The 27,316-nt window shown below is 40.7% G+C and overlaps 1 protein-coding gene across 1 annotated transcript in view; it reads right to left on the bottom strand.

The window, feature by feature from the left end:
* The window catches only part of ITGAV (integrin subunit alpha V), an 85,309-nt gene that overhangs the window by 5,808 nt on the left and 52,185 nt on the right, over window positions 1-27,316 (bottom strand). The window contains exons 18-29 of the mRNA XM_037912071.2: window positions 26,768-26,905; window positions 25,667-25,734; window positions 22,960-23,107; window positions 20,533-20,625; window positions 19,685-19,764; window positions 15,554-15,634; window positions 13,400-13,505; window positions 12,203-12,361; window positions 7,524-7,637; window positions 2,256-2,369; window positions 2,048-2,155; window positions 311-433 (exon numbers count right to left, since the gene is read on the bottom strand). Of these exons, the coding sequence (XP_037767999.1) occupies window positions 311-433; window positions 2,048-2,155; window positions 2,256-2,369; window positions 7,524-7,637; window positions 12,203-12,361; window positions 13,400-13,505; window positions 15,554-15,634; window positions 19,685-19,764; window positions 20,533-20,625; window positions 22,960-23,107; window positions 25,667-25,734; window positions 26,768-26,905 (1,332 nt within the window). The remainder of the gene's footprint in view (window positions 1-310; window positions 434-2,047; window positions 2,156-2,255; window positions 2,370-7,523; window positions 7,638-12,202; window positions 12,362-13,399; window positions 13,506-15,553; window positions 15,635-19,684; window positions 19,765-20,532; window positions 20,626-22,959; window positions 23,108-25,666; window positions 25,735-26,767; window positions 26,906-27,316) is intronic.

The following is a 27,316-nucleotide window of genomic DNA, read 5'->3' as shown; positions in this document are numbered from 1 at the left end:
CGCTTAAGAAACAACCTAACTACTCAGTCACTTAGGTTTTCCTCCATACTCTCTAGTTTCAGCTTATCCTCTAAAACCAGGAAATCCTAACTGAAAAAGGAAACAGAGCCAAACAACAGCCCAGTCCTCCCACAAACACCAACCCTTATTGCAACTCCTCCCTTGCTCAACAACCTAGGATGAATGGATGGACTCTGCAGTTTACCCAATAGATTAACATATTCAGACTGTTTAGGACCAAATTACTAGTGTCATTTTCAGTGATACATCAATAATGGACACCCCCGCCCCCCGAAAGTATAATGCTTACCCTGTACATTACAAAGACTAGAACAGCCAGGAGCAATAATCCTGCTAGGACAGCCAAAATTATAACCCACACTGGCACTGGCATGGGCTGTGGTTGAATGCCCCAGGTGATATTTGTGGTAACCTAATGAAAAACACAACGGATCACATTTTATTAGGCAGTGGCATGAATGAATTTGTCCATACAGTTTGTGACATACATATTTTGAACCGGTCATATTTAAAACACATCCTAATTCACCATGAATTAACATTTCTTTTGGATGAGATGGCACTTCTGTAAATTGATAGAGAATATATGATGGCAAAAAGGCTTTATCAGCCCGAGTTGGAAGTAGCCACATTATCCAAGACTATGAAAGCCTTTGTACCATACTAAATGCATATTCTGTATATGCTTGACATTTTACAGAAGAAGTGTGGTATCTCACAAATGTTTCAGAGTTTTTAAAAGTATTTTTGGCATTTTATTTTAAAAAGTTAGGCACCCTCTCAATACCAAGAATCAAACCTTATAGGGCTTGGAAGGAGAGGAAAATTGGAACTAATATATTTTAGAAACCAGATACTGTATAAGAATATCCTCTTCCAAATCCCTCGGTAAAAACTCTCTTTTGCTGTAATGCCTACAAAAATCTTGACAATGGTTAGAGAGCTGGTGAGCCGAGATCACTGTTTGTCATGATGACCACTGCTTTCTAATTGTTTCTCCTCCTCTTTGTATCACTCTGTTGTCTACTGCCTTATACTTTGATTGTTAAGCTGTTTGGAGCAGAGCTCATCTTTTTGTTCTGCATTTGTACACTGCCTAGTGCAATAGAGTTCTGGTTCTTCACTGGGGCTGTTGGGCACGACTGCAGTACCAAATTATTATTATTAATTATTAGTAATAAAAATAGTAATAAATAATAATGTCAATTTTAAAGTTCAAACTCTCCCACTCCATGAGGACTAGAAAACTAAAGATTTCTACCATTCCTGGTTTTCTTATTGCACCAGTTTGGTCACAAGATATTGGACTTCACATCTGTCAACGGTGCAGGACTTCTGGGGTCTAGCAAGTGTAATGGGCATGGGTGGGGAGGGGAAGAAGGGAATATTTCTCTGGAAGAGTTAAAGGGGCGGGGGGGAAAGCCTGTGACATAGTAGGTGTTGGAAAGCTTCTCTAAGCTTTGGAATATTAGCAGCAGTCCCAGCAGATAGATTAGTAGGCAAAAAGCAAGTGAAGCCATCAAAGACAAATGATAAATAGCATTTATCGCATATGTCTGCAGAATTGGGCTGTAAGATATGTTTGGTAGTACCACCACTGAGACATCAGTAAATTGTATTTCCCAATAAAGGACTAAATATAATCCTGAACATCAGAACAAGTTTTATAGGCTCTTTGAATGATTCAGGACTGTCAGTATGTAGACTGAATTGTATCTATTAACCAGGTCTATTTGCGCACAGTATTGTCAATATAGATATATGAAAGCCTACATGCCAAATGCTAGAATTCTAGTTTTCAGATTGAAAATGTTTGGTTTTAGTCTTAATTTTATGTGTATAAATAATTATAATTATAATATATATAATATATATATAATTATAATATATAAAACTAAGAGTTAGTTAAAATTTAGTAGCATTATGAAGATGAATGTATGTGCTTCATTTTGACCATTCTATTTCTTATATTAATTTCAGCTGAATGTGCATTGGACCAAACCATGTTCAGACATAAATGACTTACTACTGTAGAATTATGGATATCTTCAAATGAAAGGTTCTTGTAAGGGAACTCTATGACATTGAATGAGGCTGATGACTTGAGTGAGTACGAATGATTCTGGTTTTCTTTCTGTGCAAAAAAAACAAAATTGATTTTACATGCTGGATGTAAAAAGACTTTTCATGTTTCAGAAGTGGGGAGAGATTGTGAATTATTAATAGGCACTTACGTTCATAAAGGTCTGGGTCCAAAGGCGGGATTTTACATACAATATTGCACTCTTTCCCCTCTCTAGGCGGCCAACTTGGCAGACTATCTTTAAACATTCAGCAGTTCCACAGCCCTACGTGTGACAAGAGGAATGGTTACCTCAAGGATGAAAATGCATTACTATGTCTACATTCAGTCTTAAAGACACAAATGACAGTACATCAATTGTTACACAGATAATTTCTATATTAAAATGTGCAATAAAAACTCCATAAATCACTCAAGTGACTAGGAAATCCATAGCGAAATTCCATAATTTTGCAATTAACAAACTCTATTGATTTAACCCAATTTTAAGGCCCCTTTGTACCATGATTAGAATAACAGAATCATAGACTTTAAAGTCAGAAGGGACCATTATGATTGTCTAGTCTGACCTCCTGCACAACGCCGGCCACAGAATCTTACCCACCAACTCCTGTAACAAACCTCTAACCTATGTCTGAGCTACTAAAGTCCTCAAATCGTGGTTTAAAGACTTCGAGGTGCAGAGAATCCTCCAGCAAGTGACCCATGCCCCACGCTACAGAGAAAGGCGAAAACCCCCCAGAGCCTCTGCCAATCTGCCCTGGAGGAAAATTCCTTCCTGACCCCAAATATGGCGATCAGCTAAACCCTGAGCATGTGGACAAGACTCACCAGCCAAACACCCAGGAAAGAATTCTCTGTAGTAACTCAGATCCCACCCCATCTACCATCCCATCACAGGCCATATCTACCGCTAATAGGTGAAGATCAATTAATTGCCAAAATTAGGCTACCCCATCATATCATCTCTTCCATAAACCTATCAAGCTTAGTCTTGAAGCCAAATATGTCTTTTGCTCCCACTGCTTCCCTTGGAAGGCTGTTCCAGAACTTCACCCCTCTGATGGTTAGAAACCTTCGTCTAATTTCAAGTCTAAACTTCCTGATGGCCAGTTTATATCCATTTGTTCTTGTGTACACATTGGTACTGAGCTTAAATAATTCTTCTCCCTCCATGGTATTTATCCCTTTGATATATTTATAGAGAGCTATCATATCTCCCCTCAGCCTTTGTTTAGTTAGGCTAAACAAGCCAAGCTCCTTGAGTCTCCTTCCATAAGACAGGTTTTCCATTCCTCGGATCATCCTAGTAGCCCTTCTCTGTACCTGTTCCAGTTTGAATTCATCTCTCTTAAACATGGGAGACCAGAACTGCACACAATATTCCAGATGAGGTCTCACCAGTGCCTTGTATAATGGTACTAACACCTCCTTTTCTCTATTGGAAATATTTGGTGGCAATTCCAGGATATGCATTACAGATATATACTTTAGTAAGATGTGTGCTGATCTGAACTCTCACTGAATGTTGGAGTTTGTAATTGTTCAGTGTGTGAATTAGAAAGGTTACATATTTCTACAAAATATGGTACATTGTACCTGATGTATTCTCAGTTACAGATTTACATAGCATTGTATTTCACAGTTGGGTATCACAAACTCATGATGCAATATAATTATTGTTACAGAAGACTGTGCAACATGTAAAGGCCAAATTCCATTATTTAAGATAAATACCCTTAAATGAGAAGCACAAATCCTTCCAGAATGTAGTATCCTCCAATCCCAGAGAACATAGCTAAAAAATTATTTCAAATAGAAATTATTCCTGTTAATATGATAACTGACTAGACTGCTTTACTTTCTTTCTTTGTTCTGGAAACTGTGGAAGTTTTGGCTTCTCATTTTATTGTGTACCATGTGCCAAATAACTGCACAACCTAAGGGCTTCAGTGTTGTTGCCCTTCATACAAAGGTCATAGAGGTTTTAGAAAAAGATTTATGCCAAAGATTCCACCTGCTGTATCAGACACCGATGAAACATTGGGGGGAGGGATAGCTCAGTGGTTTGAGCATTGGCCTGCTAAACCTAGAGTTGTGAGTTCAATCCTTGAGGGGGCCATTTAGGGATCTGGGGCAAAAATTGGGGATTGGTCCTGCTTTGAGCAGGGGGTTGGACTAGATGACCTCCTGAGGTCGCTTCCAACCCTGATATTCTATGATTCTGCTGCTGCATTGTTGATATACTGAACAAAAGGCCTTCAGTAAGGGAGAGTGACCCTGTGACAATCTATACCTTGAGGGAGCGCCCTGTAACCCCCATGTTCCTCATCTCATAATTGTGAGATTGCAAATAAAGCATGCCATGTGAGGTATCAGGGGATCTGCTGAAACCCATTGTTCCATCTAAATATGTGCATCACTAATGCATATAAAATTATAAGAATTGTGTTGTATGTTTTTCACTAAAATATGCTGTGGTTTGGGAAGTGCCCAGATACTAGCTCTCCAGAGACAATGACAAGGGAGGTAACCAACGCCCGGGTGGGTGCAGAACACACACCACCAGCCTTTGTCCAGCAGAGGACTTACAATTCAATGACATGCCTGGACTACCACACATGCCTGGGCTTGTGTTCTCCAAGCACAGGGACTAAGGGTATAAAACAGAACACAGGGGGACCATGCTTCACCTTTTCTCCTCCCCCTATGCTGCAAGCAATAAGGACACTCCAAAGACTGAAGACTCCAACAGAGAAGACTGGTCCAGGTTTTAAGGGTGAAAACTGCATACTATGAATTGCAATATCCAGTGGGATGAGAAAAACTGTTTAACCTAGATGTTGCCCAGTCTAATAGGATTGAGAGTTTAGACTGCGTGTTTATATTTTATTTTATTTTGGTAACCACTCTGACCTTTTGCCTATCTTTTGTAGTCAATAAACTAATTTTACTGTTTATCTTTACCAGTGAGTTTGCCTGAAGTGTTTGGTAAATCTGCTCAGGTTGACAAAGGCTGGTGTATATCCACTTTCCATTGATGAAGTGGTGAACCAATTAATAAACTTGCATTGCTCAAGAAAGGGTCTTGAGCAGTGCAAGACGGTATATTCCTGAGGTACAAGGCTGGGAGGATTTGGCTAGTGCCTTTCCCTGTGTGATTCATGAGTGGCTCTGGGAGGATTCATGCAATCTAGCTGGGTGAGGAGCTCCACATGCTGTTGTGCTGAGCGATAACAGTGCCTGGAGGGGTTTGCTGCTTGTCACTAGCAAAGCATTGTGAGAGACAGCCCAGGGTAGAGAGTTAAGGGGGCACAGCAGTCCCACAGTCCCAAGCTGCACCCCAGGGATCCCGTCACAGTCCCTTATCTGTAAATAATGCCAAGGAAATTCAGAGTTTGGCTGGCTTTTCTAACCTGGATTAAACATTTCTATTTTCCACTAGCATCCTATTAACTAATGGGATTAGATCATCAACAGTTCCTGAAAGAGGAACAAAACAAGGCTGCCTCTTTTCCCCTTCATTTTTGACGTGACATTTAGAACTGTAGCTATGCTTATACAATACCATTTGGATGCAACCATCACCCTGCCTTGGAGGGAAACAGTAGAAGATAAAAACAAACTGGCAGCATATTCTTGTCACTCAGAAACTGTCTCTCCTTGATTTAACCTGTCTCAGAGTTGTTTGAAACACTGAGTTATTCATCAAGCTAGTGAATCAATTGAAATATCTCACATATAATAAATCTCAGATGTTAGAGACTGAAGAAACCTACTGTATTGTATCACCTATAATAGGTGCTGTTAAAATTCACTATTTGCTATTCTGCAGTACCTCCTCTTCTAATTAGGGGAAGCTATTGGGGTTATTGCAGACAGTGCAAGTTGCATTTTAAATGGAACCTACCTGTAATCAGTCTTTCTGAAAATGCTAAAATACAGACTCCAGATATAGGATATAATTTTTGGTGGTTAGAGAGTCCAACGAAGCCATTAGGAAGGCTGGGCAAAGGCAGCTACTCTTAAGAAAGGAGTGTTTGGCAACTGGAGGTATAGGAGTTTGGAGCTCTTATGTGGAGAAGAATCAGACTGTCAGATCTTGACTCTTTTTCCCCCCCCCGATCAGATAATCCCCATTTTCTCCTTCACAGACCCACTCCCCACAACATAGGATGCAGGTACATTTTAATCCTTTTCTTTTTCCTCTCCCCACCAAGGCCTTATAGCAAATAATCCTGGGATTGTGATATTGCAAATAAAGCATGCCATGTGAGGTTTCAGGGGATCTGCTGAAACCCATTGTGTTCAGGTGGCTCTGCCTTGATGCTGGCCTCTTGAGCAGAGCACCAATCCCAGAACTCCCACCACTTCTCTCAGGCAGATCCAGCAGACTGCCCTTCCCAAAGGTCTGACAGATTCATTCCACAGAAATGGGGAGAAATTCACTGTCCATTTCTGCAGTCTCAGGGTTACAGGTGCTGTACAAACACTAGGTGGACACGGTCCCTGCCCCAGCCAATTAAAGACAAGGAACAAGAACCGAGCATAACAAACAAGAGAAAGAAAAGGGGAAGGGATGGAAGGAAGACATGGGTGACAGCAACAACAGGTGGATACACAGCTTGATGGTTCCAAACCATTGAAACGTTTTTTAGAATTATCCTTTCTAAAGAGTCCTCATTAAACCATAACCACCCCCACCCTGGATTCCCTTTACATTTGCTCCCTCACCTACTAGATAAAGTGGACACACTACATTATTACTATATTATTACTTTTTCCTCCTTTTGCAGAGTCGATCCCCCAAATCCCTCTATCTAGCACTACTGGCCCTTTTCAAAGAGAAACATAGATGATCCCCACACTTCCTGTGAATAATGGGTCCCCTTGGGAGCTGAGAGGCCACAAGAGTTCAGAAATTTTCCCACTCCCTGCTGTTATCCAGAAAACAGGGACAGGTCCCTGCAAACATCAGGAGCAGGAGGGCAGAAAGTCCATTGGTCGGTTAGGCGGAGTATGCTCTAATGTTACTGCAATCCAGGGCTGTGAAGATGCCCCCAGGGTTCATCCAGTCATTATACCTCTCCTCTGTTACCTCAATTTCTCACACCTCCCCCATCCAACTGTCAATCTCCCAACTCCACAGAAAAGCATAGTCTATGGAGACCCTGATGTTGAAAAAGGCCTCAACTCAATTCCCATGCCTGCAAATAACTGTGGGCACAAATGCATTCAGACATCTAACTAATTGATTGCATAATTAGCTATGTTCCACTAAAAATGGAAAAAACAAGGCCCTAGATTATCAAATGCATTTTTCCTTTATAAAACTATTTCCACAGTTTTCATCTCTTCATTAAAAGAGCAAAAGATGACATCTGAAATATATTGGTTCAAGAGCTACTATGGCGCTTACCAAAGTATGTACATCTCCTTCAATGGCAGTTATATCTCTTCGATTTATATGGTGATCACGATTATCTTCATCCCTAAGTGTTTCATTCTTCTCATCTGCTTTAGGAACTGAAATCTAAGGTTACATCAAGAAAAACACAAATAATAAACAATATCTAATATAAGAACATAATGGCCATACTGGGTCAGACCAAAGGTCCACCCAGCCCAGTATCCTGTCTACTGACAGTGGCCAATGCCAGGTGCTCCAGAGGGAGTGAACCTAACAGTGATCTCTCTCCTGCCATCCATCTGCACTCTCTGACAAACAGAGGCTAGGGACACCATTCCTTACCCATCCTGGCTAATAACCATTAATGGACTTAACCTCCATGAATTTATCCAGTTCTCTTTTAAACTCTGTTAAAGTCCTAGCCTTCACAACCGCCTCAGGCAAGGAGTTCCACAGGTTGACTGTGCGCTGTGTGAAGAAGAACTTCCTTTTATTTGTTTTAAACCTGCTGCCCATTAATTTCATTTGGTGGCCCCTAGTTCTTATATTATGGGAACAAGTAAATGACTTTTCCTTATTCACTTTTCCCACACCACTCATGATTTTATATACCTCTATCATATCCCCCCATAGTCTCCTCTTTTCCAAGCTGAAAAGTCCTGGTCTCTTTAATCTCTCCTCATATGGGACCCGTTCCAAACCCCTAATAATTTTAGTTGCTCTTTTCTGAACCTTTTCTAACGCCAGTATATCTTTTTTGAGATGAGGGGACCGCATCTGAACGCAGTATTCAAGATGTGGGCATACCATGGATTTATATAAGGGCAATAAGATATTCTCCGTCTTATTCTCTATACCTTTTTTAATGATTCCTAACATCCCGTTTGCTTTTCTGACTGCCGCTGCACACTGCGTGGACGTCTTCAGAGAACTATCCACGGTGACTCCAAGATCTCTCTCCTGATTAGTTGTAGCTAAATTAGCCCCCATCGTATTGTATATATAGTTGGGATATTTTTTCCAATTTGCATTACTTTACATTTATCCACATTAAATTTCATTTGCCATTTTGTTGCCCAGTCACTTAGTTTTGTGAGATCTTTTTGAAGTTCTTCACGGTCTGCTTTGGTCTTAACTATCTTGAGCAGTTTAGTATCATCTGCAAACTTTGCCACCTCACTTTTTACCCCTTTCTCCAGATCATTTATGAATAAGTTGAATACGATTGGTCCTAGGATTGACCCTTGGGGAACACCACAAGTTACCCCTCTCCATTCTGAAAATTTAATATAGCATCTTCTATCCTAAAGGATCTTAGGATGCTTTACAAATGACCAAATACATATACAAAAATAACTTCACAGAAGCAATCACCTCTGGAGTAGAACATAGCAACATTTTAACTGCGGAGAGCAACATTCCACCACAGTTTAGTATAGGAATGCAAGAACACTGCCACATACTACTGGGAATGCTGGGGAATTTTAAGTAGACAAAAGTGATTACCTAAAAAGAACTTGTCTAGGACGCAAGGCTAATACCCCTACTCTTGGCAAATGTGATTTGAGATCTTTAAGAACTACTACTAATGATTAGACTTAAGAGTGTGCAGAAATTGGGTTACAAGCCAACAGCTAGCCAAACTACTTTGACCGGGTCATTCACATGTTTTTTGCTTCGTTGTTATTGCTGTTTCTGAGTTCTAGAGAAAGCAAAAAGAAGTGGTTTTGCAAATGGATTCCTTGAAATCAGGGATAATTTTGTTGCTATGTCATTGCAACACAGACATAAACATACCAATTGCATAGCAAAACCATTTAATAAACTCAAATTTATTAGTGTTTTGTATAGACTTTCTGGATGCCTGTAAACTTCAAGCAAAGCAAAACTAGGTCAAGAAAAAATTCAAACTGACCTCACCTGAGAGATTTCACAAAACTTGGGCAAATCAAAACCTATGAATTGCACACAGCCCTACGTTCAACAGAATGGAACCTATTCAAAAGAGGTGTCTGTCCTTGTTTCTAATCCCCATAGGTCCCTTTGTCTCTGTCCTAGCTGAGGTTTGCAAATCTCCAAAAGGAGAAGATGAAATTTTATCATCTTCAAATTTAATTAACATGCTGTTCACTCCCTTTCCTAGATCATTAACATAGATGTTTAATAAGACCTAATTCAGAGCCCTGCAGTGTCCAATTCTTGCCTCACCAAACTCAATACTTTGCCAATTATTAGCACATTTTTTTTTTTACAGTTCAGCCAGTTCAATTAGTAGAATGTTAACTGATGTCAATGGAAGTTTCATTCCTGGAATGAGCAAAGAATCTATTCTTAAAGCTGTCAATAAAGCACTTTCAATGTAGCAATCTCATACTCAAGGGTCTCTCCCCAACACTTCTAATGTATTTATTTGAGTCTAAGAAACTGGTACAAGCACTGTATGTTACAAATGTGTGTATGTAAGTGTATCATTTAAGGAGGAATTTGAAATAGGGTACTGTGGGTAGGATATTGTGGGCCTTAGCAATTCCTCCAATTTGGGAATTTTTTTTCCAGATTTCACACTTGAGACCTAAGGGTCACTATACTATTCCACATATGAAATACCCCTTTATCCCTGTGATGAATCTGAAATTGCATATATATGTACACACTATATTTATACAGTATATTGAAATTGCATGAGAGAAATATATATCTTCATGTATTATATATAAAATACTTTTGTGGCACGCTGGGCCTCATCTAAAGGCCATTGAAATCAATTAAAAGACTTCCATTGACCTCACTGTGCTTTAGATCAGGCCTTAGATAAATAAGTAGTAATAAAAACAATAATGCAATGTCTCCTACTAAACTGAAAAATAAAAATATTACATAAACAACAAAACAACTTTTGGAATGTTGCTGTTTAAATTTAGGTTAAGTAACATTCCATTTGTAGCCCATGTTTTTAGTTATTATTCATTTATTGCGTGATGTTATGATGAATCAATATGTTATATCATATATATTCATTCTATGTTAATTAGAGTTAATTTGTAAGATTATGAAAGTATAAGATGGAACAGTATTTCGAGGAACCATGTATCAGACATGAGTAAGAGAAGCTGAAACACAAGAACCTGTAGGCTGAGGCCTGCAAGATTTTAGCTTAGCTATTTTAGGTCTTGGAGACAAGAAATGATGACATAAGCGACCAGAAAATAACTCGATGCCCTAAGATTATGGGAAAAGAGGTACCAAGTGGTAATACTGCATAAAATTACCCAAAAAATAAATATTAGATCATAAAAATACTGTATCCAACATGTGTCTTAACCAAAGGATACAGGCTGTGCATCAATGCCAATGAGAATAAACGGAACTTACACAGCCTATAGAAAATTGGGGTCCCTTAAGTTTCCAGGAGACACAAACCAATAAGAGAAAAGAGGGTTGACACTTTTATGGACATGCGCAGAATGTAGGTATAGACAGAATCACATTATAAAAAGGGGATGCCCAGAAAGGGAAAATTGAGCTCCCTTTGGGAGACTCCAGCAGGAACCGTACCACTACTGACGATCAAGCCAGTTGACACCCATTAGACCCTAACACTGTTGTTAAGGATGTGAATATAACTATATTTGTAACTCATGCATTTGTAACTCAGGCATGTATAGAACTTCTATGTGCTTGGGTAATCATAACTTTAATTGTAACTTTAATAAAAATTGTAAAACAGTCTAGACCTTGTACTTGTGAATGTATGTGTAGTCACTACCTTTGGTCTTTATGTGTTCCTAGAGACTAACTCTGAAGCAAGTAGCAGAGGTGACTTTTACCCTGTTAAGCTTGAAACTGTAGCCGCCAGGGCTGAACCCACGGTGGTGGTATTATGTTACCCAGATTACAAAATTCACTTTAAATAAAATAAAAGGCTACACACATTGCTGTGGACTGAAAACTATACCAACATGAGTTTAAAATAAATAAATAAAAAAAAAGACGACATGGGATACTAGATCTGAACTTTTGGCTGAAAAGCTGGTGTCTACCTATTCTTCCAGCTGGTGTCTCTTCATACAAGGAGCCAGGGTGTAACAAGGTGTTCGCTTGCCCTCGCAGCAAACCAGCCAGAGACCTCTTCTGAGTGCAATCACCAGTGCCTTTTATTTACAGTGTCAGCTCCCACCACCTTCTATTTACAGACGTTGCAAACTAGCAACCTGGGGGACAGCTAGCTTCTCCAGCCAGCAGGGATGCACACAGCCTTTGGCTCCTCCCTTTCTTTCCCTTCTCTCCCCCTCCCCCAGCTTCCTGACAGCCCAATATAGCCCCCTGGCTAATGAGGCCCGCAGGTGCTTCCCTTCTAGCAGTTAGGCGTGGCATACTCAGCCAGCCCCAATTAATTGGAGCTGGACTAACCGAGTACTGGCTCAGGACCTAATGGCCAGCACCCTGTTACACAGGGTATAACAAAAAATAAAAGGGAATACGTAAAAAAAGAATAGAGAAAATAGGCAGATTCTCAATAGGAGTAAAACACAGCAAAACTAGCGGCTATGCTTATTTACATTAGCAGGGAGTCTGGTCTATATAAATAATCTTATATTTCACAGTTTATAGTATGCAGCAAAATGACAGGAACAAAAACCCAACTCGACTCAATACCCAAACATGGCATTACAAAAGTCTCTGCTTACCTTAATTTTCAATGGGTTGATCTCCATATCTGAAGTGCAGTTCATGGGTCCATCAATTTCATATTGCATAATATACAACAGGGTGTTATTGTTGTATTTGTAAGGCCATTGAAGATTTAGCATCACCTTGCTAAAGGCACTTGGACCATTGTTTCTCAGCTAGTGATGAGAAGAAAATTAATGACTGTGTAAGACTATCCTCTTTCCTTTGTTAATGGCCCAGGAGGCACTAGTATATATTTAAAATTATATGAAGGAGCATCTACAATATATCCCCTGACTGCCAGTACAATCAGAGTATCACCAGCATTACTATGGAAAGAAACTCAATTTCATCTCCCAAGAAGCTAACTTATAATTACTTGAAATAATTTGCTGGAAAGGGGAGATTCTTCTGAAAAATTTAAAGGAAAGATATTTTTCTGCCTTCAAGAAATTCCATTTGTTAAATGTACTACATTGCCCAAAGTAAGAGATACTGTACATTTCTTATCCAAAGTTGTATGTACGTTATGGGACAGGTCAGATATATGAGAAGAATAATTGTTTTAGATAAGCAGTACCTTATTGGTTGCACAATAACTTGAATTATAGTCAGACAGTCTTTCTAAAAAGAAATTCTTTAAAAAAATTAATTGAACACAGATGAAATCTGTGATAGTTGCTTAAAAAAAGAACTCTCAAAAGACTTCAATTTTCAAGGCAAAAGGCTTTTGTAATAATGACTGCAGAATTAGAGTACAGCTGAGTGTCCAGAATAATTAACACACTGAGTAGTCATTTTATTGATTTCACTGTTGCAAGATTAAGGTGACCAGATAATTTGTGTAGTTTTCTAAAGGACTGGATGATTTTATGGCCAATAACATGCAGAGTTATGTAAAACAGCAGAGAGGTTTATGATTCAGGTATAAGCTGATTGCTGTAAGGATCAGAGAGGAATTCCTTCCCGCTCCCACTAACTGCAACATATAGCACTGCACAACTGGCTATATTAATTGTTAGGATTTTTGCCTTCCGCAGAGGCTTGGACCAATGAACTCAATTGACTCAATGCAGCAAATTCTAAGTTCCTACTGAACAACGACATGGAGTAAAGCACATTTACCATAAAGGAAATCTTAACTAAAATATTTCCTCCTTCCCCATTATTTCTTGGCTAAAATGCTGGACCTCAAATCAGTAACTATTACATACCTCATATATGTGCTGAACTAGAGGTCCTATGTCTTCTTCTGTCTCTGGATTCTCCTGGGGTTGCCAGTTTGCAATGGGGAGGAAGATGTGATCAGGAGAAGAGACACTACATAGTGAAGGGAATAAACAAAGCTATCAAATACACCTCTACCCCGATATAACGCAACCCAATATAACGTGGGTTCACATACAATGCGGTAAAGCTCTGACACACTGCTCTAAGCAGCATGTTATGGGTGCCAGGCCGGGCCGGGGCCAAGGCAAAGGGGTTGGATAAGGGGCAGAGGGTCTTGGGGACTGTCAGGAGCTCCCCCCCACAAGGGACTAGGAGGCAGGAGCTGTGGGGGGGCACTTTTAGGGGCCCCGCAGTCCCAGAGTGGCCCGGGGGATTAGCGGGGGGCCGGGAGCAGCCCGCTCCAGTCCCAGCCATGTCCCTCGGGGGAGGGGGCTTGGGGGAAGGGATCCCCTCCGCATTCACCAGCAGCAGCGGAAGCGGAGCAGCCCGGCCCCAGCCCGCTCCACTCCACCAGCTCCCAGCCACAGCGCTCTGCTTCCCGCCGCAGGTGAGTACGGGGGGCGTCCTTTCCCCAACCTCCCCGCACTCACCGGCGGCGGGAAGCAGAGCGCCATGGCTGGGAGGTGGCGGAGTGGAGCGGGCTGGGGCTGCGTTGCTCCACTTCCTGCCGCTGCCGATGAGTGCCTGTCAGGGAGTGGGGGGTGTGGATGGGGTCGGAGCAGTCTGGGGACAGTGGAGTTGAGTAGGGGGTGGGGTCCTGGGGGTGATTAGGGAATGGGGTCTCTGGAGGGGGCGGTCAGGGAACAAGGAACGGGGGGGCCAAAGTAAGTTCGATGTAACGCGGTCTCACCTATAATGCGGTGAGATTTTTTGTCTCCCGAGGACTGCGTTATATTGGGGTAGAGGTGTATTTAGCCTAATTTCTAAAAAGTGACCCTAAGGCTTTCATAATGCAGACTCAAGAAACCGAAATTTACAAATATCTAAAAACTAACAATGACCTTTCCATCCTAAATACTGGACATTGGAATGAGCAGAAGTGAAGTTTTTTTTGTATAAAATGTTTGATCTTCTGCTCAATATACTGTTAAGAATAATTCTCTCTCAGAGGGATCTTTCTTCATATTCGGGGTCATTGTATAAAATTAATACATGCTGTCTGGACAACCTTCTGTGGTGAAAAATTCAACTGTGAGCAGGGTTGACCATAGAGGCATCTAATTGGTAGGGTCATACATGGAACTCAGCCAGCACCTGGCTGGCAATGGTGATTTTACTAATTTTTCTTCCTTTTTAAACATGATGGTTTAACAGCACCAGGATCTCAAGAAACTTATTAATTCAGTAGATTTCTGGTGGGAAGGAAAAATTAAAGAAAATGGTGCCTCTTAGGAGATTTTCATTTTTCCCCTAAAAAATATGCAAGGCCTCAATGATTGTGAGCAATATTAGTGTTCCAGCAGGAGAAAAATTAACATCTTCACTGAACGGTCAGGATTCTTTAGAGGTTTAAGAGCTGCACAGAAAAGCACTCTTTGTAAAATAAATATATACACAAAAGCTATTCAGGAAAATTAAAATATGTAGAGAGAGGCATCCTGAGTTGACTGGCTGATCAGAAGGACCATTTAATGGTTAGGTGAAGTGTGGCTTTCAATAAATAGCAGTAGGAGAGAGTCATCACAGCCTCACAGATAGTATACCTAAGGCTGAAAAGGACAAGCTACTCTAAACCTATATTTGGAGAGTATTTTGACATTCTAAAAAAAGGTTTTGGCAGTTTTGGACTCAAAGTGTATTTTCTTAGTCTGTTCAGAAGGTGATTTTTTGGGAATAATGTTTACAAACTGTTCTTTGAATGAATTATAAAGATGAACAGCAGCATTTTCAAAAGCACTTAGGAACCCAAGTCCCATTTTCAAAATTGACTTCGGATCTTAAATTACTTAGGTTGCACTTAAAGCCCCAAAGATGACGACATGAATCCGTGTTTACTTTTCTATTACAAATCCTCCAAGGCTCAATAAGAAGCAAGACCTGCAGACCTGCAAGGAAGTTTACCAAAAAAACCCAACCAACCCCAAAACAAAACCATTCATCATAAAAGAAACACTTGCTAAATAAGTATCAACACTCACCCTCTAATTTCAACAGATGCTAAGATGGCAAGGTCAGCCTGATAAGATGTTATTGGGCTTAAACTGTCAAATAGATTGGAGCTGAAAAAGAAGATAAGTCCATTTGTTAAATGGAATGAACAAGGTTCTTTTTTGAAGTGTTAAGCACATGTTATGTAACATTATTATGTGACTCCTGTGTCATCGGGGCAAAAGGAGAGGTACTAAAAACTAAGGCCCACATACGGTGCTCCACTGAGGTTTACTTTGCCATATTGTACGGAATAAATGGGCCTTACAACCTGCCCTAAATACTCTACTTGCATGGAAAAAACAAATGGCATAAAGCTGGTGTAGCTGACTATGCCAGCCCTTCCACTTTAACTCTCCTTGGCATAAGGGACAATTGAGGGGCTAGAGGAGGCAGGGTCAGAGCAAAATGCATTCCAGTGATCATTGCTACATAACTGCCCCTATCTAGCCCTTAGGCTGCTCTAACTTGCCCAAGGGCTGGTGTGGCCTTCACCTAGCCCCAGTGTTGGGGATGCAGAAAAGTGCCTTAAAAGTCATCTCTGCATACCTCATCCCCTGCCACAGCTACACTAAACATCAGCTGGGCACTGCTGAGGATTGACCCTATATTTAAAACCTACAGAAGGGTGTACTAGATCATAGGGCAGTTGTCACTTATAAATGCTAGGATTACTCATACCAATACAATCTAGCACTTTCCTAGCTCCGATATAAAAGCGTTTCATCAATATAAATTCTTTATCCCTATTTTACAGAAGGGGAAACTGAGGCAGAGAGAGGATGCCCCAGGTCATCCAATAAGCTAGTGGCAGAGCTGGGAATAGAATCCTAGACCAGTGCTCTATCCACTAGAGCACATTGCCTCCTTTGTAAGGATTTCCTAAATTTTCTCTATTTTCTTCACAGCTGTTGTAATTACAAATTATATGTAGCAGAGTAATATTTTCCTCCTAGACAGCAATCGTCATACCCTTTTGGATGCCAGGTTGCACCTGTGACATTGGTGGGCCAGGTGACAGCTCATGTCATGGTGCTCGTGTCTCAACTGGACACTAACAGATACATAGCTGGAATCTGTATGGCTCACTTGTGGGTTAATATTGATAAATTTTTAGAACTTTAAGAAAGTGTTCAGACGAGAGTTGCTGCATGCATTCTACTTCCTTGCAGTATCTATGTTCCATACTGTAAAATGTGAGCAGTTTTATTGTGGGCCTCTGTGATTCTCGCCATATAGAAGAGGGACATTAATTAGTGCAGGGAACTGCTCTTCTGCAGAAGTTTCTTATGCTCCTTCTGAAAGAGGAGACCCACCGTACCAGAGGGGCTTTGGTTGGATCTTGCAACTGAAAACTCCGTATGTCTGGATTGAGAAACCCTCAACAAAAGGACTGAAGACTCTTGTTGTTGTTCTGCTCTCCTCCCCAAGAATATGAGTCATGCAAGTGGATTCCGCCCATTAGCTGAGTTTGCAGCTCAGAGCACGTGGCAGGAGGGGAATAAAAACCCCAAACCAAGCAAATAGGTATCTCCATGCTGCTTGGAATCAGCGAGGGGGAGGTGTTTCTAGGCATAAACAAGAGATCCCCAGCTGAAGCATAGGTTAGCTTTAAAGGTCAAGTAGAGCTTGCTCGTTATAGAAGCCTATATTACTGTTTGAAACCTAAAACTAACTTATTTGTGTCTGTGTCTGCTTGCTTTAACCTGGTAATAATTCTGTTTCCTTTTCCTATTTAATAAATCTTCATATAGTTTATTACAGGATTGTCTACAAGTACTGTCAGTGGTGTGAGACCGTAAGTGCAATTGACCTGTGGTAAGTGATTGGTCCTTTGGGAGCAGGAGTAACCTGAATATTGCTGTGATCCTTGGTATAAGGAGACATCTATCACAGAAATATGCTCGCCCAGGTGGCAATACAGATCAGAGTACTCAAGGGGACTATCTGTGACTCTGCGTTAAGGCTGTTAAAGTGCCTGAGGAGTTTGCACTTGGTACAGTTTGTTGGTGAAATCTACATTTAGATCTCACAACCAGTTTGGGATTTGTGCCCTGGTTTTTAAACAGTCTGCCCTGAGGTTGGTACACCCCTTCTTGTGCCACCGTTGGGAGTGTTACAGCCATTTTTTGACTTGGGAGCCATTTTTTGACATGCAGTGCACACCTCTGAGTGCAGTGAAAGGCACAGACTAGATAAGTGGGACATGTTTGTCATATTACTTGCACCTGTCACATGTCACTAAATGCTGCAGTTCCTCTCTCACATTCTGCAGAAGCAATTTCTATCCTGTTGTGTTTGCCCTCTGAAACAGTTACATAAAACTTGCATTTCTCCCTTATTTTAACTTGTAGTATATTATGCTTGGGTTGCTGACTCAGTTCATTTCCTCACAACTGATTGCCCTACTGAGAGATCAGGGGTGAAAAGGGTGGAGGAGCTATCAGAGGTAGGTGGTGGGGGATGTTTTTTGAGGGAGGTGGCAAGCGGAAGTCAGGTAGGCGAGTTTCTTGAGGTGGGACCTGGGAGGTGCTGTAGCAGCTCCCCCTCTCTCCATCAGAAGTATTGCTCCTTCCTCCCCCGCCCAACCCCCGCACACTTCTGTGTGGAGGAAGCTGGGGAAAGAGGATCTGCAGAGACTGTTATTCCTCCGATGGAGGGAACCAGGTGCCTTGGTGATTGCTCTCACCTTTGAGGGAGGGAGGAAGCTAGGAGGCTCAGTGGTGCCCACCTTTTCCAAGGGAGGTGAGCTAGAGTTATATGCCACTGGCCAGAAGCAACAGTACATTGGCTGATAGAAAGGATGGGAATAAAACTGAACCAGACAGCTATGTGAGATCAAAGGGTTTTTAGTGCTGCAAAGCCTTTGATCACCAAGGCAAACTGCTGCCACTAAAATTATTATTCTTATCATCAGTTTTGGAGAGGGAAAATGCATATATGTGTGAGAGTGATCCATTCATTGGGTTCTGGGGACAAAGTCCCCAAGGAGTGTGACAAAGTCACATGATGCCTCAAGGACAAAGTGCTACATTTGAAGCTTGGAGTTAACTTAAGAGGTGTAAAAATCATAACCAGAGAGATAGATTCCCATCAACTATGCATCATAGGAGGCCTGTGTGTTTTCTCCAGCAAGCACATAAATCTACTCCATTCATGTGCTCCTGATATATTTACTATTTTTACAGTATTGCCCAGAAGTCACCATTCAGGTTCTAGGCCTGGTTGTGCCAGGGGCTGTACAAAACACACACACACACACAGAAATAGTCTCTGCTCTGAACAGCATAGGTGAATAGCCCTGGCATGGAGTAGCACCTCCCACAGTCACAAGTTCATTAGACATACAAGCTGGGCCTAACATGCTCTTAAGAGCATGCCTGCAGAGGAATGGGAGGTACTACCGAGCCTCAGGTCGGTGTAACTGCACTACCTTTAATCTAGCTAGCACAGCTAAAAATAGCAGTGACGATACAGCAGCACGGATGCCAGCTCGGGCTGCAATACAAGTACATACCCAGCGTTCCAGGCAGGCTCGTACAGCCTGAGTTGAAGCCCACGCCTTCGCTGCTATTTGTACCTTGGTCACTAGATTACAGCTAGCGCAGGTGTGCCTAACCCAGTTGCAATCACACCTCAAGCTGCAGTGCAGACATACCCATAGAAGGACTGGAGTGTCCAAGCAAAGGTCATTTTTAAAACAGAGGCTGCTGCTAGTCCTTCAAATGAACACGTTGTTTCACATTTTGGCACTGCATGTGTGAAGAAGAGATCCAAACTGAACCCAGAATGCAAAATATTAAGCTCTGCTTCAAATACCTTTCCTGGTTTTGTACCCATTGTCACTAAATAGCACCATTTCATTTGTGCCACATCACGTGAAAGGAAAATCAACTGCATACAAACAGAACTGACCTTTTCCCTACATTACAAACAGAGAAGTGTTTTAAAGCAAGTTAAATCCATGATAAAACATTTATGAGATAGAAAGGAAGAAATTAGCTCAGAACTAAATTGTAAATGATCAGTTCATAGCTTCATCATTTACCAAGTTATCTATTCAGTGCTAGCTACAGCGTAAAGTAGATTGGGAGGCATGGTGTTAGCATCTACTTCCATACCTTCTGATTTGTAAGTCAAACTTCACGGAGGTGTCCATCTCTGACTGCTGATTCACACTGAAACGCAGGCCAGCTAATAGCTTAGAAACAAAACCAAGTGACCAAGGTTTAGTGGAAACAGACTCAAGTTCATAACAAAAAGTGCTCAGCACTACTATTCGTCACTGAAATTGCACGAGGCAGGGGGTCACAGAGGAAGCGAAGGCAGGCTGAACTAGCATTAAGGGCATCCAACTGAACAAGTGTGCCTCTCTCACTTGGTTGAGGTCGAGTCGTCATACTGCTGCCCCAGAGAAAGAGTAAAATTTGCTTCACATTTCCACAGTTGTTTTTACATATTCCCAGACCCCATGTGCTGCACCAGGAGGCAGCACGGTATAGTAAACTGGACAAGTGCCTGGGAGGCAAGAAAATAAGATTCAATTCTGAGTTTTGTACTAATTCACCCACGGTCATGCAGTGAATCACTTACTCTCTCTGCACCTCAGCGTCCCCATCCTCAAAATGGTTGGAAGTGACATGTATTCCCTTATGTAAATGGCCTCGAGATTTATGGTGAAAAGTGCTATATAACAGTGCTTAGAATTATTACAGAATAATTCTAGGTAAAGTTGCATCATAAAAACCACGTACATTTTTTTCAGACCTTAGTTTACTGGCAAACTTGCAGCCAATTTTCGGAATGTTTTCTTTGAACTACTCTAACATGTGGGTGGCTTAAAATATATTTTGAGATCTAAATGTCAATGAGATTATATCTTCTAGCAGTATGAGTGCGCATCTTCCTCAATGAATATGAATAGTCATCTTCCTACCTCTTTTAAACCCCAGCCACACATTTGACTTACTTTAGTCCCAGCCTTCATGGGATTTCCAAGGTCACAGACCACCAGGCGAGTTTGATTCTCAGTTTTAAATGCACAGGATAGCCGTGCTAAAGCCTGCAATAAAAACAGGCACAGCTTAAAGAAGAACAGTGCAATATTTTCTGGCATCAGTATGAAAGACAGGAAAAAATTGCAAGCAAATTGCATTAATTTAAATATTACTGGCCAATCTTAATATAATCTAGTAGCAAACAGCTCTGAAAAAAATCTGGAGGTGAAAACCTCACGAGGTAGAAGTGTTCTGTTTTCTCGAATATACAGTATAAAAGTCTAATACTCTTACTCATATTGGGTAGCAATAATGATTTTTGAGGCCTCAAGTATTTCTCAGGTTGAGTTCTCCACACCTATGTGAAGTACCTATGACTTTTTCACAGGGGAGTTAGTCTCTTAGTACTCCACTTTAAGAGAGACAAGTCTTTGACGGCAAAATGCCATGAAAAGTCAGTAGCTCCTCAGAAGCAGTCCTTATCAGAGAGTCCACAGCGCACAAGTTAACAGATGACAGATCTAGGGTAGCAGAAGGCAAACCTCTCTGAACATGCCATTTGAAGTATGACCCAGGATACCCAAGGGCACACTATCATATGGGACTAAAGGAGTGGTGCCCAATATGACAGTGAATAACAACAGAGCTGAGGAGGCTTAAACAAAAGGATTCCCCCTCCCCCCCTTCTTAAGAGCAGGTGCTCTCTTTACAAGTGTGGAAGAGGGATAATCCAACTTCATTTTGTGCATCTTACAGACCTTGGCTATCAAAGAAGTGTGATAACTTGCATCAAAGGTAAGCTTTGTCTTAGCATCCCGGCAGTCCAACTAAACCTAGGGTTCTTCAGCTGTTGAGGGCTGTTCCTCCTCCCTGGGCTGACTAGTTGAGGGTAGGGGGACAGTGCATGTGTGTTGACACATCAGAGGTCACCATGTACAAGACATCAGAAGGAGAGCAATCCAGTCAGTCTAGGTTGCAAGGACTCATGGCAAAAATAGCATTTACTGATTTATCTCAGCATTCTCCAACTTCGTGGCCATTTTAAACAATCCTATAGGTCAAAGGCCTAACTGTTGAGAGAAAACTAGGATGGGGGAAGTTCTGGAAGCACAGTGGGATCTAAGCACTCTCTAAGGCAGAGCACTGCTGGGAAACTTCACAGAAGCTTCCAGAATCAGCATTGGTGCTTAGAGATTGGTTGCTTGTGCCTGTGCAAGTGTGATGCCAACGAAAACACATTTAGAGAATCTATGTGTCCCTTCCAAGAAATACAAACATCTCAGAAGGCTACGGGGGCAGCAGTTAAAAGTCAATTCCAAATACTCCATGTGACCAAGAGAACTGAAGCCCCTTAATTTATGAGGATTCTGCAGTTACAAAATTTCCAGCAGAATCCACTCTTTGATTTTTCCCTTTGTTCTTCACTTGTGTGGCAGGGAGGGAGCAGCAGAACCCAGATATTATTCTTTGTCTCTTAGATTTGCTCAGCTCTTTACCCAGGATATGAAATGCTGAGTCTGAATATAAATTAATTAGCAAAGGTGCTGTTCAAAGACCTGTGCCAGAAATAATTTGTATGTATTCACTGCGTCTGTGTGCAGTCTATCCATCGTTGCTTAACACCTCTCTCCTGAATCAGAATAATTCAGCTTTGAAGTTCCAGCTGCGCATCTGCTCGGGCAATTTCAAAGTTATTGTGATCACCTGACTAATTGGAAGGCTAACACAGAATATCTGTAATTTCTGGGACCAAGCTAGTGAGAGTTTATAGCAGGGAATATTAGTGCACCCAGTCTAATAACTGGTGATCTAGAGCCCCTTTTAGAATAGCTTACTTTTGGGAACTCTTTCCTAAAATGTAAAATAGTGTGTTGTGCTACTGACATATATGCTTGGAGTGCACAAAACTACATAAGGCAAGCAAGAGAGTGTGTGCTGGGAGGCCAGAACAATTCATTAGAAAGTTGTGGTTTTAATATTTCCCACACATTGCTTTGACTTTCTGGTTTCATCTGGTACCAGAAACATAAGTGTCACTGTAGATAAAGTTTCAGAGTAGCAGCCGTATTAGTCTGTATCCGCAAAAAGACAAGGAGTACTTGTGGCACCTTAGAGATTAACAAATGTATTTGAGCATAAGCTTTCGTGAGCTACAGCTACACTTTCACATTAACCAGAAACAAAGTAAGTACTGTACCACAGAATTTCTGCAAGGACATCCGTTCTAATGAAAGCTCCAGTCCAGTTTTACACAGCCAAGAGGTTTGGGTAAACATTTCAATTTTTAGGCTTAGTTAAAGACTGAAGCTTGTGCAGCACTAAGAACCCATTCCTGCAAACCTCCACATGAGTAAATGCAACAGGACTAGTCACAGGAAGAAAGCAAGTTAGAAACTTACCTCATTGTTACGAACAACACCAATGAAGTCTGCTTGGGGTGGAATGATAACAAAGAGTTCGGCTTCATATGCTCCTTCCCCTTGGTTCTGGGCATCGACAATCAGGGTTAAAGGATTGTCATCACCAATATAGATCTGCTTCTGATCACTGAGCAAGCACAGCAAGTGCAAAAGTGAATACTGTGTTCACATAAAGTAGTTATGCTTAACAGTTAGGATTTACAGAAACAAGAGGCATTCTGACATTGCACTAGAGCATTAGGGGTCACCGCAGTTAACTTGCAATAAATGTTTTATAGCTCAAAAAACACAACTTGCAATGGATTTTAAAGGGGAAAAGATACAATGTCACTGGCAATAATGGAGCAAATATGAAATGTCATTAGGAGGAACTGTCCCTGACAAAGCATTTTGTCAATTAAAAAACAAACAAACCACAACACCACACACACTTCCTAACGGCAGAACAGCAGATAAATGATAAGGGCCAGATCCCCAGGTATGCCCTTGCCATTTTAATAACCACAAACATGCTTTTTATATATAAAGGTATACACACATACACACACACACAGTGCCAAACTCAACTTAAAAGTTAACTACAGAGCCGCAAGCAGCATCTTCAAAAACACACACACATTTATATCACTTTCTAATAATTCCAGATAAATGTAAAAGATTTCCCCTAAATAATCTTTGAAAATGTTGCACATAAACAACAAGGGACCCAAATTTTCTCTGAATTGGTATAAAATTTCTCAAGCATAAGAGTATAAGAATGGCCATACTGGGTCAAACCAATACTCGACCTAGCCCAGTGTTCTGTCTTCCAACAGTTGCCAATGAGAGGTGCTACAGAGGGAATGAACAGAACAGGACAATTATCAAGTGATCAGTTCCCTGTTGTCCTATCCCAGCTTCTGGCAAGCAGAGGTTTAGGGATACCCAGAGCACAGAATACCCTGACCATCTTGGCTAACAGCCATTGATGGACCTATCCTTCATGAACTTATCTCTCTCTTTTTTTAAACCAGTTATACTTTTGGCCTTCACAACACCCCTGGCAATGAGTTCCACAGGTTGACTGTGTGTTGTGTGAAGAAGTACTTCCTTATGTTTGTTTTAAACCTGCTGCCTATTACTTTCATTGAGTGACCCATGGTTCTTGTGTAATGTGAAGGGGTAAATAACACTTCTTTATTCACTTTCTCCACATCATTTATGATTTATAGACCTCTGTCATCTTCCTCCTTAATCATCTCTTTTCTAAATTGAACAGACACAGTCATTTAAATCTCTACTCATGTGGAAGCTGTTCCATACCCCTAATAATTTTTGTTGCCCTTCTCTGTATCTTTTCCAATTCTAATATATTTTTTTTGAGATGCGGTGACCAGAACTGTACGAAGTATTCAAGATGTGAGCATTCCATGCATTTATATACAGTAGAACCTCAAAGTTAGGAACAGCTTGTTCGTAACTCTGAAATGTTCATAACTCTGAACCAAAGTTCAGGATTGTTCTTTCAGAAGTTTACAACTGAACATTGACTTAATACAGATTTGAAACTTTACTATGCAGAAGAAAAATGCTGCTTTTAACCATCTTAATTTAAATGAAAAAAAACAAAACAAAAAACACAGAAACAGTTTCCTTAACTTGTCAAATCTTTTTTTTTAAACTTTCCCTTCATTTTTTTTATTAGTTTACATTTAACAGTACTGTACAATTTGTGTGTGTGTGTGTGTGCGCGCGCGCTACCTGATTGCATACTTCTGATTCCAAATGAGGTGTGTGGCTGACCAGTCAGTTCGTAACTCTTGTGTTCGTACTCTGAGGTTCTACTGTAATGGCATTATAATATTTTCTGTCTTATTATCTATTCCTTTCCTAATGGTTCCTAACAGAGTTCACTTTCTTGATTGCCACTGCATACCGAGCAGATGTTTTCAGAGAACTATCCACAGTGACTACAAGATCTCTTTCTTAAGTAGTAACACCTAATTAAGACCCCATCATTTTGTATGTAGAGCTGGGGTTATGTTTTCCTATATGAATTACTTTGCACTTCATCAGCCACTTTGTTTCCCAGTCACACAGCTGAGTGAGATCCCTTTGTAACTTTTTGCAGTCAGCTTTGGACTTAATCTTGAGTAATTTTGTATCATCTGCAAACTTTGCCACCTAATGGGGTATGTATGTGTGTACATACTCATGCATGCATGTACGATTGCCCTCTGCTGGATAAAAATCACACCTTCTCATGTGTCTAACTGCGTCTAGTAGCAGCTAATGAAACTGTGGTATAGCCCTTTGGTTTGTAGCCGAAGATTCTACATGCTCTGCTTTCCTTGTCACGTTTTCACTTTAGCTGAGACAATGCCGACTATATACATGCAGCCACAGTGTCTTTACAGGAGTTTAGTCTCTCCTCACAACTCATTTATGTTAACAGCACTCAGTCACAATGGGAAAACAGGTTCCCTTAGGCCATGATCCAGCAAAAACAACTTATGCACATGCTTAAATTTTACACTCCAAGTACTCCCAATGATTTAAATTCATTCCATTCAATGGGACTACTCACAGTACACAAGGTCTATGTAGGGCTGGAGCCTTACATAGGAAGTTTACCTTTCCCAATAGTATTATTCCATAGTATTTATTAGGTGTTTATTTTTCCAGTTCACCCAACACTGAAATTTACCTGCGTACTGCAACCTGCAATTTTGGTTTGCAGATATTATCTTCACCACAGTCCAGCAGGATATGTGTCTATGCAAAAATCAAATACATATGGCTTTAATAAGTTCAGCCCATTAATTCATACATGTATCTTCATCAGCACAATTCCGTTATCACAGCTTTTTTCAAAGGCTTTTTTGGAACAATTCAATTAGGGGAACTGTTTACTTGTCTCTATATACATAAATTATGAAAAAAGAAACAGTTTTTATGCTTGCTGTATGCCCCTTTTACACTTGCCCACTATATAATTCTAAAGCCAATGTCTGCAGCTATCTATCGTATTTGCAGATCATCTTATATAAATCATATCTGTTTCTTTACCGTCACATCTCCACTATGCTCTCTGTGCAAAGCTTGGAATAAAAAGGTAGAAATTAAGTTGTTTGAAAGAACTGCAAGGACAAATTACTAGTCTACAGAGAATCTGTAGAAACTTATAAAAATGTAAGCATAAGACTGTAGACAGCATAAGATCAGGAACAATTTCTAGGAACACTGTGCTCCAGAATGGGAAACAGCAAAAAAATTTTCAGAGGTGACTGCATCTTTTGAGGTATCGGGTTAAAAAGGGAGGAGGAGTGCTCACTGATCTATGAACACCAATAAGCTGCAGGAGTGAACTGCATGCTGCAGTGAGTAACTTACTCTTTCCTCTCCCTGGAAACTTCACATAGGTATGGCACGTACAGCAGCTCAAAATGAGAAAATGGATTAAAAGCTCTCACCCTTCTGGACCAGCATGCCTGATGCTGACCTGACCTCTGTTTTCTGTAATACAGCTAAATATGATGGGTGAAAAAGCTCCGCTCTAAAGACTAGGGTGTGTCTAATGCCAAAAGGTAACATATAAAAAAGAGAAAAAAAAATACATACGTGTATTTGGAAAACATTTTCAAAATTCAGTGCCTACAGCTAGACCCCTATATCCATATTTAGGTGTCCTGATATTTTCAGAGGTGTTTCAAAAAATAAGGCCACTAGTTTAACATTATGTGGATTTAGGCACCAAAGGCTAAAAACATTGTCTATTCTGTTTAGCCAAAAACTGTCAGGAATATACCTGTCTGCTAATGTTAGCAGGAGTGAACTGGTTGAGGATGGGCTGTAATCCAGATGAGTCTGTGGCTGTTTTGTAATCCAACCGATATTCCATAAAAACAGTGATTGGAGTAAGTTTGTCTCTAAACTCAGATTCATCCTGAGGGGAGAAATGATTCAGGTCATTCTTAAATCACAACAAAAAGAACCCAGAGGAGCACTGGATTCAAATCAAAAGCCTACCAGTATTGGGTACTATTATTATTTATTGGTTGTATTATGCACCCGGAGTCCCAAACCAAGATCAGAGCCCCATTATGCTAGCTACTCTACAAACAAAGAGAAAATCCCAGCTCTAAAGAACTTACAATCTAAATATACAAGACAGACAATGTTAGTGTTAGAATGTCCATTTTACAGACAGGAAATTGAGGCACACAGAGAGATTTAAATGATTTCCCCAAGGACGCATGGGAAGTCTGAGGCAGGGCTGAGAACTGGCTCTCCAAACCCAGCCCAGTGTTTTAATCACAAAACCATCCTTCTTCTATAGCAATAATAATTCAGGGCA

The sequence above is a fragment of the Chelonia mydas genome, chromosome 11, assembly GCF_015237465.2.
Source record: "Chelonia mydas isolate rCheMyd1 chromosome 11, rCheMyd1.pri.v2, whole genome shotgun sequence".
Lineage (NCBI taxonomy): Eukaryota > Metazoa > Chordata > Testudines > Cheloniidae > Chelonia > Chelonia mydas.
This window is presented reverse-complemented; position numbering and strand designations above follow the sequence as displayed.